Source organism: Perna viridis, chromosome 11, assembly GCF_037379345.1.
Source record: "Perna viridis isolate PV_CMFRI_1.1 ecotype Kerala chromosome 11, ASM3737934v1, whole genome shotgun sequence".
Taxonomy (NCBI): domain Eukaryota; kingdom Metazoa; phylum Mollusca; class Bivalvia; order Mytilida; family Mytilidae; genus Perna; species Perna viridis.
This window is the reverse complement of record NC_142455.1, coordinates 24,563,633-24,581,168: the sequence shown is the minus strand read 5'-3', so window position 1 is coordinate 24,581,168 and position 17,536 is coordinate 24,563,633. Positions and strand designations below refer to the sequence as shown.

Below are 17,536 nucleotides of genomic sequence, written 5' to 3'. Positions count from 1 at the left end.
GTTCACAAAAAAAAACAAAAAAAAACTACTGTACACAATTGTTAAAAGAAATCTTTAGTTGAGGCAAATGGTATGAATAAAATGACAGTGCACAAATGCATTTGATAAACTTACCTTTCTGCTAGCTCCGGCTTCACGTTTCCCAAATTGCAGTCACATGAACAAAATCACGTGAGTCAATGTTTTCCGGAAGTTAGGCTATTGACTACTGTTCGTACGATAGACCGTTTCTTTCCCCTGCGATAAAAATAACCCGTAGTGAAGAACCATGGATAAATTGGAATGTATCAATGGATTTGATGCTGCCATCGTACTATGTAATTTAACTGTTTTAAGCACAAATAGAATGATTTGTAACATTTGAAATTATTTTTTTTTATATCAACACAGTACCCTACCTCAGCATGCAAAATTACACAACACGTGCAGTCAAATTTTCTTTAATTTAAAAATGCATTCATACTTTAGAAGCGCATTTACTCTGTGCAATAGTGCCAACTCGCAATCACTTAGAAGCTAAATATTCTGATTGGACAGCATTTTCCTTTGATCTATTGTTTTTCCTTTTTATTTTTCAAACATTACTGATTACATTTGCATCCTAAATTGACTGAATCTTTGGTACTCCAGCAATGCGTGAGGTTGTCTGGCAAGCTATTTTCTGACTCAGTGCCATCCTAACCTCTTGTGTCTGACACTTTGAAAGCTACTGCAAAATTGAATGAGCTTAACCTGTGTTTTAATATATTTTAAGTCTTTTATTTACATAAAAGAGGTTTAACCTACCGGAAATCAAGCCATAAAAATCCTAAATATTTGTTAAATACCTAGAAAAAATTTGTAATGAAGATAGTTGTCGAAATGACCAGCAATTTTGAATTAGGTCTCCAATTTTACGGAATACAATATATTTTTGACAAAATGAACTTAAAGTTGGTAAAGGCAATTCTTTGGTTAATTTGATACATGAATGTTCGTTTTGCAAATTTTAAAATCCGTAATTTTATCAACTGGAATTACACACTCAAAAAGCTAAAAACCAATTATAAAGTTCATTTTAACTGCATTTACAAGGTTTTCCAGGATTGCTGGATTTTCTCATCTGGTAGGTCATTTGTTTTTCTTCAGTTTAGTCACCTTTTCTTGTGTTATGGTGAAGAAATTGTGTTAAACGTTTTAATTGGTAAATAGTTTACTGTAATTCTGCCGATTTCAAAGAACATTGGAACGATTATTATACAATATGGCGCTTGGAAATAAGAGGTTGGGGTATGGAGGAAAGGAATTCCAAATTCTTAAGTTGTAGGAGTAAATGCTAGGCAGCCTAGTTAATGTCTTCTTTTATCTTTAATTGAAACTGTCATTGTTAATGATTATGCAAATTGATAAAATTTATTAATCTTTGACAGTGATTTTTCCCACTGTTTTGGGAATAAGACCATGAATACTGTGACTTTGGAAAATAATCTATATACATGAGACAAGAAATTTGACTGTATTTTACATATAATTTATAGTTAGAATTTTTGATGATCAAAGTTCATGAAGTGACCTATATGGGTGTCAAATTTTATACAATGGATTGGAGAGAAGTAATGTTCATCTGAAAAATCTCTTTTAATTTTTAACACATGCACATCTTGAGACCAGTCAAGTCATACATTTTTGTAAATGGGAATTTCATTAATTCAGGAAATTAAAGCATATTTCTTTTTAAGAATCGGGCAAAAATTGAGACGTTATTTAAGGGTTGGATATTCACTGAAATTCATCTTAAAATTTATTTTATTGATGAGTTCTCATTTAAGTTGTTTTCTTCATCATCACAATTTTACATAAACACATGCTGATATTGTGTGATCTCATTCAACAATACATGTACTTGTACAGTTCTCGTACAGTGTATATATACTGGTGTATATTTTACAGTTTATGTATATTAAAGTTTTATAGAGTTTTGTTGTTGCTATGTTTGACTTATCCTTATTTCAAATAAACTGAAACCTGAGCAATAAAACTAATATCTGCAGGCAGAAAAATTGATCAATAGTTTTGAGAGGTTTGAGTTGCATTGTAATGTCAAAATGTTAGAAGGGATTCAAGGTGGCACCATAGAGTACCGTAAAAATTCCAGCCAATACTTTCTGTGTTAATGTGAACATAATTTAAAGCTCAGAGAAGTCTACTGAGGCTGAAGTCACTCTAGTGTCACATTTTTGCCAACCACTTAACCACAAAGTGGAATTGAAGAAATAAATCAATGTTTTTATTTAGCTTGAAGTGGGAGAGGTAGATGGCAAACTCTTTGTTACTTTAAAATACGGTTGTGTATTAGCTTTTTTGTGTGTTTAACAATTACAGAATAGTTAGCGGTTATGCAATCTAATGAAAATTTGACCAGTCATTCAGTCGCTGCATATAGGATCCAATGACACTCCATTCTACTTTCTGTTCAGATAACCATTTTAGATTCCTGTGTTTTTTTCCTTTGAATAATGCTTTCAAAATCATGAAAAATGAAAGCTGATCAGAAAGGTCATCAGAACAGAAAGTAGAATGGATTGTTGTGAAATATTCATCTGTTTCTACTTAAGGATGTAGACCTAGGGTAAGGGACATAACTCAGGATAAATCAGTGATATGTTTGTATCATATTCAATTTCTCTAAAGCCTCTCAAGCTTTCGTTTGATGCAGAATAAAACGAATCCAAGTTAATTAGATGCTTACATAAGATTGATGTAAAATGCTGAATACAAGCATTCCAATGATTTTTCAAGAGTTGCGTTCCTTACTCTAGGTCTACCTCCTTAACTATAGTGTTAAAATCAGCAACACATATTTTCTCATGGTTCTCATACCAGTTCATGTTTCTTACTGTTTTACTTAAACTATTCAAATTGTGCATGATGACCTAGTGAAATGTTTTAATGGAAATCTGTCAGTTTTTTTTTTAAAATGTATAAAGATATTCAAAACTTTGTTTTTATTTAATTTCAGGTGATTTGGTAAAGCCGACCATTGGAACAAGAAATAGGTAATAAGGAGATGTTTGAATATATATAGACCTTGTTAATCTTTTGTGATTTCAGTCTAATTAAAATAAGACCTATCAATTGATCCATTCAGTCACTGCATATAGGATGTAACAACACTACATTTTACTTTCTGTACAGATGACCTTTCTGATCAGCCAATCAGATTTCATCTTCATGATTTTGAAAGAATTATCCAAAGGGAAAAACCTGAGAATTATAAAAAGGTCATCTGAACAGAAAGAAGTATGGAATGTTGTTAGGTCCTTTTTTTATTATGTATATGTATATTTTTATTGTCTCTTTGCAATTTCTCTCTTTAAATATTTTTTTTTATAAAGATGTACTAAAAATTTGGAAGTATTACTTATCATAGGGTACATATTTTATTTATATTTATATTCAGTCACACCTTCAAACCAATATATTAACCAGATTTGAGATTATATAAATCTTAATTTAACGAAAAGCAGGTATAAAGGCATATAATACAGTACATATAATAATACAATACAGAAAGGGACCCAGGGAGTTTACTTTGGTTATACAATTGTTCAAACAAAGAAATGGCTATCCAGGAGATTCTGTCTTTTTATTAAAACTGTGAATTGTAGGCACCCATTTATGACAAACAAATAAAAATATCTGTGTTAACATTAATTTTATCTTTTATTTAGAACTTCTGTATTATTTTACAGTGTGAAGTGTGTGGTTGATGACAATGACTCATACTTTATATGTGAAACAAGCAGACTGCTCACAGCTTTAGATATAAAGGTAGTTCAGTCAATTACAAAAAATAGAAAAGTGTCACAATATTAAATAAATGATGAACAATTACTATGGACTTTTTACAAGTTCATGTCTTGGAAGGAAAAAAAGGATGAAAGGAATACATAAGTACACTTTTGCTTTATTTTTATGATAGTCACGGCCAAACTTTTATTGTTGAAAGGACAAGATATGTTGTCAGTGTATGCTTGTCAAAACTTTTTGCCATTTGCTAAAGTGATTTTAAAGACATGTATAAGAAGTGTGATCACTTTGCCAATGCACAAGGCACAAGGGTGGATCCATAAATTGTGTGTGTGTGGGGGGCGGGAGGCAGAGTCCAGAAAATAGTTTTATCTAGGCTAACATTTGCTAAATTTTGCACAAAATTTTCAAAGAGGGGCTTCCATTCACCTTAATCCTCCTGAATCTACATATGAATGCATTCAGTAATTTGTTTGCCTTCTTGAGTTAAATCTACAATTAGCTGCAGTAGCTGTAACATACTAAATTATTTAAATTGTAGCACCCTGTAGGACAGTACATTGTGTCTGTTTGCCAGGCTTTCAATGAGAAGTATGGCTATGGTGTCAAGACACTACTCTTTATGGTGGGAGTTTTCTTGAAAATCATCAGAAACTTGAAAGAAAAGGTTTTTATGCATGTCTTTTAAGTATGGGTCTGTTTAAAAACCAGGCAGGGAGTGATTCATCATATCTCAAGATAACCAAAAAAGCGGTTCAAATACATTTCTAAAGTTCTGAAAAAAAACAACACTTTATTCTTACTGTGTTTATTTCCTTAGATGTGCTACTTACATGTAACATGATTTTTTTTGGACTGGTTATAGTGTAAAAATCTGTCTGATGGGAAATTTTCCAGTACTTTTCTCTAATAGAACACAACCAAATTTTTAGTGTTAATACTTTAATTTTCATTCTTATCAAATACAGTGTTTATGAGGCTTACTGAAGAATTTCAAAACAAAATTAAATTTGGATTAAGAAATGCATGAATCACTAATCATAAGCTTCTGCCTGGTTTTAAGGCAGAACTGTGCTTAAACAACAATAGATTGGACTCAGGTAACTTTCATTTTTTATTTTAAATGTTTTTTAAGCCATTTATCATTGTATTTTGTCATTGTAATTTCAGATACAAGGTTACATATATTGTTTATTTATTATCGGTTTTTATAATGACTCATCTTGCTAATTTCACATACTTGACGTGTTAACAATTTCATATGTCTGATCTAAAGGGCTTCAAAACAATTGAATAAAAATGACAAAACTCATTTATGAAATACTCTTTATTAAAAATAGAAACAAACTTAATGATACCATTCAAAATAACTTTGCTGGAATAATATGCTATGAAAATGCACAACTTGGATCTGTGCTCTGCTGACACCTATGTCTTATACCAATTACTGAAGATGCATGAGATAGATAGTCATGGATAACAGCTATATTTCTCACTAAAGAGACAAGCATATTCCTGTTTTTATCCATATGAGATATCCTTATCTCAACCATTGGTAAGATAAAACGAGATGCTTGTAACATCACAATAAACATTTCTTCCACTACCATTTTCCAACAAAGGTATAGATGCAATTAATCTGGCTAACATCCTCCATCACAAAAACGTTACCAACAAAATTACCCCATATTTCAAAGACAAATCCATACCAATTATTTCATATTCCTATACTTCACCCATTGCATCCAAAATTTTCAGTTATAAAAGGATATATTGCAGAACCTCGAGATTGAGGACTTCAAGGCTAAACCTCTTGATTGTTCTTGCAAAAACTCTCCATTCAAATATGGTCCTTCTGGTCACGTCATTACGGGAGATTTAACCATCATCGAAAACGAATCTCTGTGTAATATCCTTTCTAAAGGTACCAAGTACCATGAACCACACTCCATAAATTGGAATTATAACATTAAAGTTCTTATGGATGCCGTCAAAGACTATGCAAGAAAATGGATAAAACAAGAACAAGAAGACATTGATTCTCTGTCAGAGTGGTTAAAGGCCGAGAGGTCTTTAATTTTGAAACTAGTGAAAGTTTTAAGTAGGTCAATGAGTGCCAAGGCTACATCGGTTTTCAAAGACTTCGATGTAGTAAAAACATTGTCTAGTATACATGACAAATATGTTGTCGTACCAGCAGACAAAGCCCAAAATAACATTGTTTTTGTCTGCAAAATGTTTTACATCCAATGTTTATTATCAGAGGCAGACGTAGAAAATAATAGCACTGCTACCACACTCTCCAAAGAAAAGATTGTGGAAAACCATAAATCTGTGCTATCCTCTTTTGGTCTCTCTACCAAGGACGATGATTGTGATTTACATCTGTGTACTGGATTTCTAAACTCCACAAGAATCCATACAAACAACGTTTCATAGCTGGATCTGCAAAATGTACCACCAAACTTCTTTCAAAACTTTTAACTTCTTTACTCACAACTGTCAAAGAGGATCTGCAGTCCTACCACTTGTTACTCCTGTAGTGGTATTAATTCAATGTTTATCCTGAAAAATTCGAAAGATCTTTTTGAGACAATCGGTTCAAGACTATTATCTAAATATAATAACATTAAAACCTATGATTTTTCAACACTGTATACTTCTATTCCCCATACTCAGTTAAAATCCCGACTTAAAAACATGATACATCGTTTTTTTTTTCCAAAAAAGATGGTACATCTAGATACAAATATATAGTTCTTGGTAGAGATTCCTCATACTTTGTAGGAAATAATTCCAAATCATCTTCCAAATATACAGAGGAAGATGTTTACAAAATGCTGGAATTTTTAATTGACAACATATTTGTCCAGTGTGGTGGACGTGTTATTCAACAAACAGTCAGCATTCCAATGGGAACAAATTGTGCTCCTTTACTTGCTGACCTATTCCTTCACTCTTATGAGGCTGACTTTATAGCTGATCTGATCCAAAAGAAAGAACATCGTTTGAATAGATCATTTGATCTCAGTTTCCGCTATATAGATGATGTTTTATCTTTAAACAATCCTAATATTCTGGATTTGATAAATCGCATCTATAACTTGGGATAAAGGATACTACAGACACTGTGAAGTCAGCCTCATATCTTGGCCTACACTTAGAAATCAATGATAAAGGAAAACTATCGACCATACTTTACGACAAATGTGATGACTTTTCATTCAAAATTGTCAACTTTCCTTTCATCTGTGGCAACATCCCTTCAGCACCTGCGTATGGAGTGTTCATATCACAACTCGTACATTATGCCAGAGCTTGCCGAAACTACGCAGACTTTTTATATCATGCTAGAACTCTAACAAATACTCTTCTGGAACAGGGTTATGTTGCTACAAGATTGAAGTCATCATTACAGAAGTTTCATGGTCGTCATCATGAACTTGTGGAATGTTATGGTGTATCAATCTGCACCATGAAAACTGATTTATTCAACGGTTCATAGTTTTCCTTTCCTCGTTTGTCTACCCTGAACATGACTTTTTATGAGCAACTAGGCGGGTGTTTCTAGAAAAGCAGAGGACGCTTACCTTACCGGTGCACCTGGTCCATGCTCCTAGTTTTTAGTGGAGTCTGAATTGTTCGTTTGCTTTTGTTACTTTGTATGTATAATTTTAGTTACTTTATGTTCTTTGTTATGTATGTCTGTTTTCCATGTCTGGTCTTTGTCCCTGGATTTCATTCTTTTGATTACCGCTATAACCTTGGTTCCCTTGATTATTCTTTGACATCCCATAAATTCAAAGGAATTTCGGCCAGCAGATCATTCTAAATTGAAGCTATATATCTTTTGCTGGATTGTAATGTAACTACAATGAAACCTGTCAGAACTGAATCCATCTACAGATGTTTGCTTTACACCAAGGTTCAAAATACAATATAAATTTATAAAGAGGAATTTTGAAAAAGTTTGGTTTAGATTATTTCTGGTTTCATTTTGGACAGGTTTCATTGTAATAGATATTAGTTTCATATTATTTTTTCAGGGAATTCCTAAAGATTATGTACTAAAATATATAGATATCATAGTGGACCAATGCTATGTGAAAGCTGAAGAACTTAAAATCCCATTTCAAAATGATAACAAGCAAGAGAAACATGTGTTATTTCCTCAAGATCCAGAGAGGTCAAAACAACAAATGAACAATAATATTGAAATGTGCAGAACAGAAAAAGCAAATCCTACTTCAGAAATGTGGGCCCTAAATCATAATGATATGGTTTTAGGTGATACCAGCAAACCATGGAAAGGAAGTCCTGTGATGGCTGCGTGGGGGAATGAATCTGAAACAGAGGTAAGGAAACCCTCAGATGTTTGCAGTAGGATACATGAACCTATAACAGATCCTTCTAAATCTTCAGGTGCAAGTAATGGGATACAGAAAAAAGTCACTACAGAGCATGAGGAAACAGAAATTATATACCTTGAGATGAAAGGAGCATGTTACCATGGTGATATGGATGATGATTTAGACTGGTTACTAGATGATAGCATATCAAATGAGATGCTTGGGTTAAGTGAAAAACCAAACCTGGATCAAGTCAACCAAATATCTGATCAAGTAGACTCAAACTTCTCCATAGAAAAATGTGAATCTTATAACTTTGAATGCTTGGATTTTGGCAGAGATGACATTAAGGGTAATACGTTATCAGATCCTACTAAAGGAGAGAAATTTCAATGCAAAAATAATGGAAAATCAAAAGATGTTTATAAAACCATGAAACAAAATGACAAGTTTCATCACAAAAATAGTAGCTTTGATGATCCTATATCTGATGATGAATTTGCAGATTGCTTTGAAGACTACAAAAGCACTGAAAATATTGATGAATTGAAAACCTCTGATGATGAATTTGATGAGTGTTTTGGAGAAAACTCAAGTACTGGCATTTTGAAAATATCTGCAGAATATCCATTAAAATCAACTGAGAATATGGCAAAAGACAATGTTAACTCTATGACTGTTACAACAGAAGTACATAAGTCAGTTAAGGAAAAAATAAGTGTTCAATCTATCAATGATTTGCTGATAGGACTTAACTCCCATACTGGTAAAATAAAGTCATCACAAATACTAGGCAACAGCAAACACTACAAAACTATTGGTTCTACTGTGATGGATGCCAAAGAAGGTGCCCTATTTCAAAATGACTATGAAAACACAGAAAATGTTAAAAAAGATCTGGAAGATACAGGTAGCTTACCCCAGTTTTCAACAACTCCATCTTCAACACCAGTTGTAAATAACAGTCATACTGATACCTTTATAATCAGAGAAGGAAATGTTGGAGAAGTTTCCAGTAGTTTTGTAGCTAACCCTGGAAGCAAGAACATAGACCATAGAAAACCAAGTCATAAATCAATTGATACTTTGCTGCAGTCTTTAGGTAGAAGCTCTGGGAAATCTAAGGCTTCAAATATTCTATGCAATAGCAGACACTTCAAAACAATTGATTCAACTGTTACAAATTTAAAAAAAAAATCCAATCAGTTTAAATCTGGAGATGATTTCAAAAGTTCTGACTTCGTCATTGAAAATATGGAAGAGAATGATGGTATTGTAAAATTAGACAGTACCAATTCTGACATGGATTTATCTACAGAACTATGCATTGGAAAGACAAAACACTGTCTTGAAATAGTTGAACTTACTGAAAATAAAACTGTTCTTGATGAATATTGTGACAAGGGAGGTAAATTTGCTTTTAACAGGGAAGATGAATTGACTTCAAAACAGAAGAAAATACAGTCCAGTTGTTGTCTATTAAAATCTAATTTTGCTAATATGGCTTTAGGTCTTAGTCATGGATCTGAAGAAATGATGCAGTGTATATTAGATTCAACAGAACACCAAAGCAGCATGGAGTAAGTGAACAATTTCATAACATAATACCCAGTATGAAAAAAACATCAGTTGGTGGTTTTAAGCAAAAATATTTTTTTAGGATTATGTACCCATAATTCATGAAAATAAAAAAAAATACATGTATTTCAAACAATAATCATCTATAAACTTGAGTCTCTATTTACAATGTACATTATTCTTGAACTAATATGCAAATTCTGATTTTACTTTTTTAAGATTTTATGATGAAACAAAACTTGATGTCAAATTATTTGAGCTTCATTAATGTCATCCTTTTTCAGAATAGACTGTATTTGTATAGAGGGACCACTGTCTAGAAAGCCAGTTTCTGTACAAGGTGTGGTGACAACTGTCAGATCTGATGCGATCAACAGTGTTACATGTCATGGTGATTCTTCACTTAGAGCTGTTGTAAGTATCAGTTTATTGTATTCTAATTTTATCTTGAAATTATTGATATAAACTTCTGTTACTATTGGAGTATGTTTCACTTCACTCATCTCATATTACTACAATAATTTATATACATGTTATTTCATAGTATTGTCCAAATAACTTGTTTATATTAGCCAGACTTGAGATGTATATATATAACCATGGAATATTACAAAAGATGATTAATGACTGTATTTTTACATTATTATTTGGGGGGGGGGGGGGTTGGCGGCTCTGGGTTTTCTTTTTAGCCTTTCCAAAACCAAATTTATTTTTTTCGCATCATGTCAAAAACAATTTTTTTTCTTCAAATTTACGAATAAAGCTGAGAGTATAAAAACGTACAATATTTTTTCACATTGCTGGCGACAATATTTTTTTCCCAAACAAATTTTGAAAATCAATAGGTTACTGCCTAAAGTGTTTGTTTTATCCCATATATTCTAACAAAATATATGATTATCAGAAACTAAAATATTTATTATATAGATAACATTGACTTATCAAGTTGCACTGAAATTTTCATAGACATTTTCTGTCTCTGTTCTTCTATAGATGGGTAAGTTCAACCATACTATAAGAGATATCAAGTGCATAGGTGATCCAATGAATCAGCACTGTGAATTAGATTTTGACTCTCGTAAACAATAAGAATATATATGTACATAAATGACTATAAATTAGTTAAAATGTTTGTCAGAGATGCAGGGGTAAAATATTTTTGATCCGTCAGTCTGTTCTTTTGTTCATCTGTCCATCTCCCTGACTATAAATCTCTCTGTTGAGCATCCATCATTACTTCTTCATCTTGATAGCACCTCCATTTTTTTTACCGATTTCCCTGAACTTAAGTCAATGGTAAATAGTTATGTTATCTGGAATGGGATTGATTGTCATGGAAATTGGTCAAGGAGGATCACTTTTTAGAAGGGAGTTTTGATATATCAGATTGTCTTTGGAGAACTTTTTCCCAGCTACAGACTTACAGGTTATAAATGTCCTTTGAAAGTTTTGTGTGCTAAAATCATTAACTGTTAAACATTTTTTTTCTCTCTTTAATATTCTAGATAGTCAATGGAGATCTTTCACAAAGCTACAAGCATATTGGTCATAAGAACCCATTAAAATCATGGACTTTAGTATCTGAAGGAATTCAGGAGATTAGCAGCCAAGCAAAATGGATAAATTCTGTAGCAGAAGTCATAGATCTGGTGAGTAGTTTTAAAGCTTTAGGTTGCTGATCATTATATCTACATCAAGTTCTGTAAAAGAGTTAAAATTAAAACTGGTCTGAGAGCTGGGACTCTCAGTTTCTGACTTGCACCTTTTTCTTTCATTTATCTAGGTCCCTGACTTTCAATTCTTTTTATGGATACTTCATTGAAAACTGTTAAATTTCTTTATGTGGACCATTGATTTGGAACGAGGAAAAGTCCAGGACCTTATCCTTCCTCTCAAATACAGTGAAACCCATCTGAACGGAACCCTGAATTAACCTAAAACCTGTCTACCCTATACAACTTTTGAGGTCCCATTGTGTCAGTTTAAATGTATTTTGAACCTGGATTTATTGTATACCTGTCCAAACTGACAACATTTTACAGTCTGAAAGGGGTTCGGTTAAATGAGGTTACATTGTATGTAGATTTAAACCCCTGTTAAACCAGGAAACTATCTTAATGTTTTTTTTTATTCAATGTACTCATGCACAGTCTATTTTACATTTGCTTGTCCTATTACAGGCAGAAGAAAATATTTGATACAGCTCTATTTTTATGTAACAGTTTTCATTACAAAAATAGTGAAAATTAAACTGCCTTAGTTTCAGTAATAAGTTCTTTAGAACAATAAAATATATTTAATCCAATCTAATAACATTAGGCACTAAAATATTTGTAGTACACGTACATTTACTTACATGTAGTATTCTATGATTGTTTCATGGTTATTTTCAGGTTCTCCTTCAGTTTGGTGTTTTTTTCTCAAATTTTGATTGAAAATATTTCAATATTAAGAGGCTGTCCATGTTAAAATTTGGCAGATCCTATGATATAGTTTGCACTTGGAAAATTTTATCCCACTGAATTTTTTGTTCCAGTGTAATGTTTATATTATATGTATGTTTTAAAAAAGTGAAAAGATTTTTTTAAAGTGACAATGGATGGCATGGTAAAAAGATTTTGAAGTTCTCTAAAAAAGCAACAAAATTTTGCACAAAAAGTTAAGTGTTATCTCCTTTTTTCATTGAATTTCAATGTTTTTTTATGTAATTTTTCTTTCTAACTGTTGCAGTTAATCAAAAACCAACACTCAAGTTTGAGATAGGATGCATTAATGATCATGATATGAAATGGATAAAAAAATTTTGAAAACAAACTTTGTCATGTGCCATCCACTGTCTGGATTATGCATGGATACCTTCTTAAGAGTTTCAAAGATATTTAAATAGAAAATTTATTGACCAAGAATGGAATTTATAGAAAACTAGGAAAAAATTGCATGGTTAAAAACTTGAAATAAAATATTCATTGACTTGGATTCATCTGATATTTTTTAATCCCTTGCTGAGAATGAAGTGGAGGAAAGAATTTAGTCATATGTTAAGAAACATTGGCAAAGAAATATAGAATATACTGTAATTGTTTTGATCTGCTGTTTTAAGAAAATTTCTACTTCATTATTTATTTGGAAAACAAAACCTTTCTTATATTAACCTTACATCTGTTAACCCTCCCACATTAGGAGGGAGACTCCCACAAAATCAAGAAATAATTTATCTTCCACATGTAATGCAAGATCTGAGGTAGGTTTTTAGCTGAAATTATTATTTTTTTCTGAGAAAAATATTAAATAATTGATTTTTTCATAACAAAATTGCTTTTACTTAAAACTCTTTCACAATAAATGAGACAAAGGGGAGAATCTCCCAAAGGTTAACAGATATGTAACTTTACTAGTTTAGGATGAGGCAAATCAATATGACCCCAGTATCAGAACCAACTCTTAATCATGAATGTTTACAATGTTTTCATTTAATGAAATTTTATTTTCAGTACAACATACAATGTTTACTTGTAAGAGGTCTGGTGTCACCAGGTGTAATTGACCTGTGTCTTTCTAAACAAGTAGTTGTCCTTGACAATGTCAAGTTCAAAGTGCTACAAAGATTGGCGAATCACATGGATGTTTCCTTGGTTACATATATCACTGATGTTATAGAGGTAAGTTTTTGTGATGTACCATTTTCTATGAAAATGAATTGATTTGGTGAAACAAGCTATTTGCATAAGGTTGTAGAACTTTAAAATGCCATATAGCACATTTATCTCAAATTTGCTAGAAACATGTTTTCTGTTGTATACAAGACAAATTTTGGATTTCATGAATATAAGACCAGTTAATGTTGGGAATACATCTCTGAATATGAAATACATTTCAAAAGTTTTCCTGTCAATGTATTGGTAAAAGGTCTTAGAAGTAACCAGTTGAAATTCCTGTCAAATTTGTGCTCATTGCATGTAACTGATCTTATCTCAATTGACCTGATTTTATATGAAAAACTTTTCCTGGATTGAAGTGAATGTAAAACTCATCTATTTCAATGTAAAACCCTATTTTACCAAAGGATCCTTGTACAGAGACCATGTAAATTCTGAACTCCACAAAGTATTACATGTGTCAATTTCATATTTTCTAAAAATCAACAACACTGATTAACTTAAACTTCAATTTTATACTTTAGGAAAATGTGTGTGTGGTTAAAATAGTGCCTTACTCAGAAGATTGGATGTTAAAACACAGATGTTATATGACTATTTGTCCCATGGTCCAGGGAGGAAATATACAGGTAACAAAATTATAAAATATAAACAATGGATTCATATAACTGTCAAGTTTTATCAAAATCAGGGCTATAGTTTAAAAGAGATATTTTCTCATGATCATGATGATAACATTATCATATGAGTGAAGTTTTCTCAAATAAGAAATTATATAAAAACTTAACTATTTTATGAAATGCCTATTGTTTGATGTGATAAGACAAAATTATTTTGCATGCAAAATAGAGTTTGTGGGTCAGCATGTTAGTATATTTAAGGTTACCTGTAAAATTAAAAAAATATGATAAAAGGGAATGAGAAATGCATTGATTTTTTACTCCAACTTGAAAAGAGGCAGGTAGATTAAATACTTGATTCTTCTCTCCATCTTGAATAGAAGCAACAAGTCATTGACAGTTAAGATTTTTTGCAGAGGTCAACTTTACATGGAGGCTTTTTGATAACTATTGAAATATATGTTATACATTTTCAGACTGTAGTACTCTGCCATCCCAGTCAGAATGGTTGTGATTTATTGGAGCAAGAGTTTAACAGATGTTACAGTATTCTTCAGTCAACTTTGACTTCTGGTTGGGTACTGCCTGGTTATGGTAATACAGAAGAAACAATGTACCAGTTTTTAATAGGTAGATCATTCTGTTTTTTTTTTTTTTTTATAATTTTTCAAAGCATTCCAGGTCTCCAGATGACTTGCATATTTAAACCTATGTCTTTGTTGTATAGAGCTTAAAATATAAGCCAACTACATATAGCCTATTTTCATACTATTACAGAATGAATTACTTTTATCAAATAAAGGTAGTGATTTGTCAAATTTATCTATGAATTACATTAGAAACAAGAAATTTGTGAGTAATGGCTTACTAGTGATACCCCTCTTTTAACTACAATATAAATGAAATAAATTAAGTCTTTGGTAAACAAGAAGTTGTTATCTAAAATGAATTCCACTATATGGCATTCCTACAGGAAAAATGTGTTAAACCCTTTGGATAAGAATCATGCAAAATGTGATTCATAGCCTACATATTTTTATTTTTGATAATTTTGTTTAAAATGTTATAATAAACAGAAATTAACATGTAGCTTTTCATATAACTCTTGTTCTTAGGAGATAAAATTATATAGAATGTACTGTAGAATTCGAAATTTAAGGGAGATAACTCTGTAAATGACACTAAAATACAATAGAATCTATTGGATTTTCAATGTAAATTATCTTCTAAGAGCAGACAGATTGGAATGAAAAAAAGATATATTCCATAATAAAGCAACTTAACAACAAAAATAAAAACATGCAACCTTTTTTGGGATGTATCACATTGAATGGTGGATCCAGACACTTTGGAATGGAGTAGTGCCAACTGGGGTTCCTCAGAAAAAGGAGGGTGCTAGGACATTATTTGCCATGTTTTGTCAAACACATGAAATTGACAAATTATCCATTAAGAAGGAGGGGTGTTAACCCCCTGCACCCCCTCTCCTGGGGTATGGTACTGACTTTTTACAGAATTTGCACGAGTCTTGCAAAGTCTGCTACTAAAAATTTCATGCCGCTTTGAGGAGTAGTTGCTGAGAATACTGTGATGGTAAAATTGTTACAAATGGATACATAGACGAAGGGAATACAGTATACCCCCTCTCCTTTGGAATGGTGTATTATACATTATTTTTACTTGCATACTTGGTAACCCAGTGGTATCACTTTATTCGGCAGTGGTTCACAGATTCCTTGTTTTATCCAATATTCAGCAAACAAGCATCATTTATGCTTCATAACAACCCTTGAGCCAATAGTGTTTTACAATAGTGTTCATTATTTTTTTTTGTAGACTTGGCATTTCAACCCTCCTCTGAAATTTATTTACCTGCAGTTTATGAAGAGGTGGCAGCTGGATTCCATAGCTTTGTACAGACTGTTAGACAGAATGCCCAACAGTGTGGTGTGGGGCACAGGGATGCAATTGATAGTTATAAAACAAAGCTAGATAGTTGGAAAGTAGCTTTCAACACTGCAATAACAATCTCTATCTCAGATCTGTACATTGTAACTGGTTTCAAAGGGATATTATAATGGATGATGAAAAAAATTATCATTTTGTGTATTTGATCCTTTTTTTTCTGGGGGGGGAGGGGGGGTTTCAGAATATGTAGCATTTAAGAATGTAGACCTAGAGTAAGGGATATAACTCTTGAAATCAGTGATATGTTTGTATTATATTCAATTTCACCTAAGCCTATCAAGCTTTCATTTGAAACAGAATTAAATCAGCCCAAATTACTTTGATGCTTATACGAGATTGATGTAAAATGCTGAATATAAATGTTCTAATGATTTATATGAGTTGTGTCCCTTACCCTAGGTCTACCTCCTTAAAATTATAGAAAGCCATCAAGATTTGCTCTTTTCTTCTGACAGGCTTTAAACATGATTTGCCCTCCCCTCTTTGTTTTTTAAAGTTCAAAATCTCAGAAATAGGAAATAGGTAAAAAATGTGTCCCAGGAAAGGTTAAAATCCCTAAAAGTGTTTTTGAGTAAGTTAAAGATGGAAATACCAAGGAATAGCTGTACATGTAAAAATTGACTTTATATTCCACAAATTTTCCTGAAATTATAGAAAATTCTTAAAATAATGGAAATTTTCTTGAAATATAAAGAACATTCTTTGGCTATTTAGGTTTCCATAAATAAAACCCCAAAAAACTCATGTCCTTTTTACTCATGTGAATACTGTCATAATTATTCAAATATGTGTTCAGCATTTTTTTATTGATCATTCCTGTATTTGTATTTGTTAGAATAAACTTTTATTTACAAAAGGTGTGTTTGAATCCTATTACTCATACTTCCTATATTTATCTACATTGCATTTTGTAGGTTACATTAAATCATGTTTGTACATATAAATACCACAGGAGATAATAATTAGCTCAAGTTTGCTTTTTTTTCTTGTGTTTAAAATGTGAAAAAAAAATGTGCATATGCATATTAAAACAATAGTAAAATGTATTTCATGAACAAAATGCATGTTTCCCTTTCCGTGTTGTAATTTTTATAAAATTTTTAGCATTTTCCTACTGGTCTGCCAATCATCACTATTTTGTTGATTGAATACTGCCTTCAATTAGTTTAAGCAATTTCCTTCAAAGTTGGATGAAAGTATGTATTGACCAGAAAAAAAATGGATTGATTTGCACAGAAATCTGTTGAGTGGGTCATTTTTACAAGAGAAGACTTTTAGGCTAGTTAAAAGTTATGGATTGATGATATAAAACTCCCATAAAATCATATTTCTTTGTTGTAACTGATGAAGTTTTGGTAACCATTAAAGCTTTGATGAAATCGATTAAAAGTTAAGGGGCAACACTTTATCATAGTGGTGGGATGTAGTTGGATACTTTCTGTCTATATAGCACCTTAATTTTTGGTTCGAGTTAGCTCCCTAAGGTTATTTCATTCCACTGATTTAAGCTCATAGTTGTAAGTTACTCAGGTTTGGTTTAATTTATATGCATTTATGGTATTTCTGTACGTTTCTA

General features: G+C 31.8%; 1 protein-coding gene across 1 annotated transcript; it reads left to right on the top strand.

The window, feature by feature from the left end:
• The first annotated feature begins 195 nt into the window (after positions 1-195).
• On the top strand, positions 196-16,816 carry LOC148603477 (uncharacterized). Its single transcript, XM_088552864.1, has 11 exons — positions 196-317; positions 2,999-3,035; positions 3,732-3,810; positions 4,331-4,456; positions 7,836-9,718; positions 10,001-10,130; positions 11,222-11,365; positions 13,208-13,375; positions 13,897-14,001; positions 14,469-14,622; positions 15,829-16,816. Exons 1-11 carry the CDS (start codon positions 269-271, stop codon positions 16,068-16,070), a joined length of 3,117 nt encoding a protein of 1,038 aa, XP_088408990.1. The 5' UTR covers positions 196-268; the 3' UTR covers positions 16,071-16,816.
• The last annotated feature ends 720 nt before the right edge of the window (positions 16,817-17,536 follow it).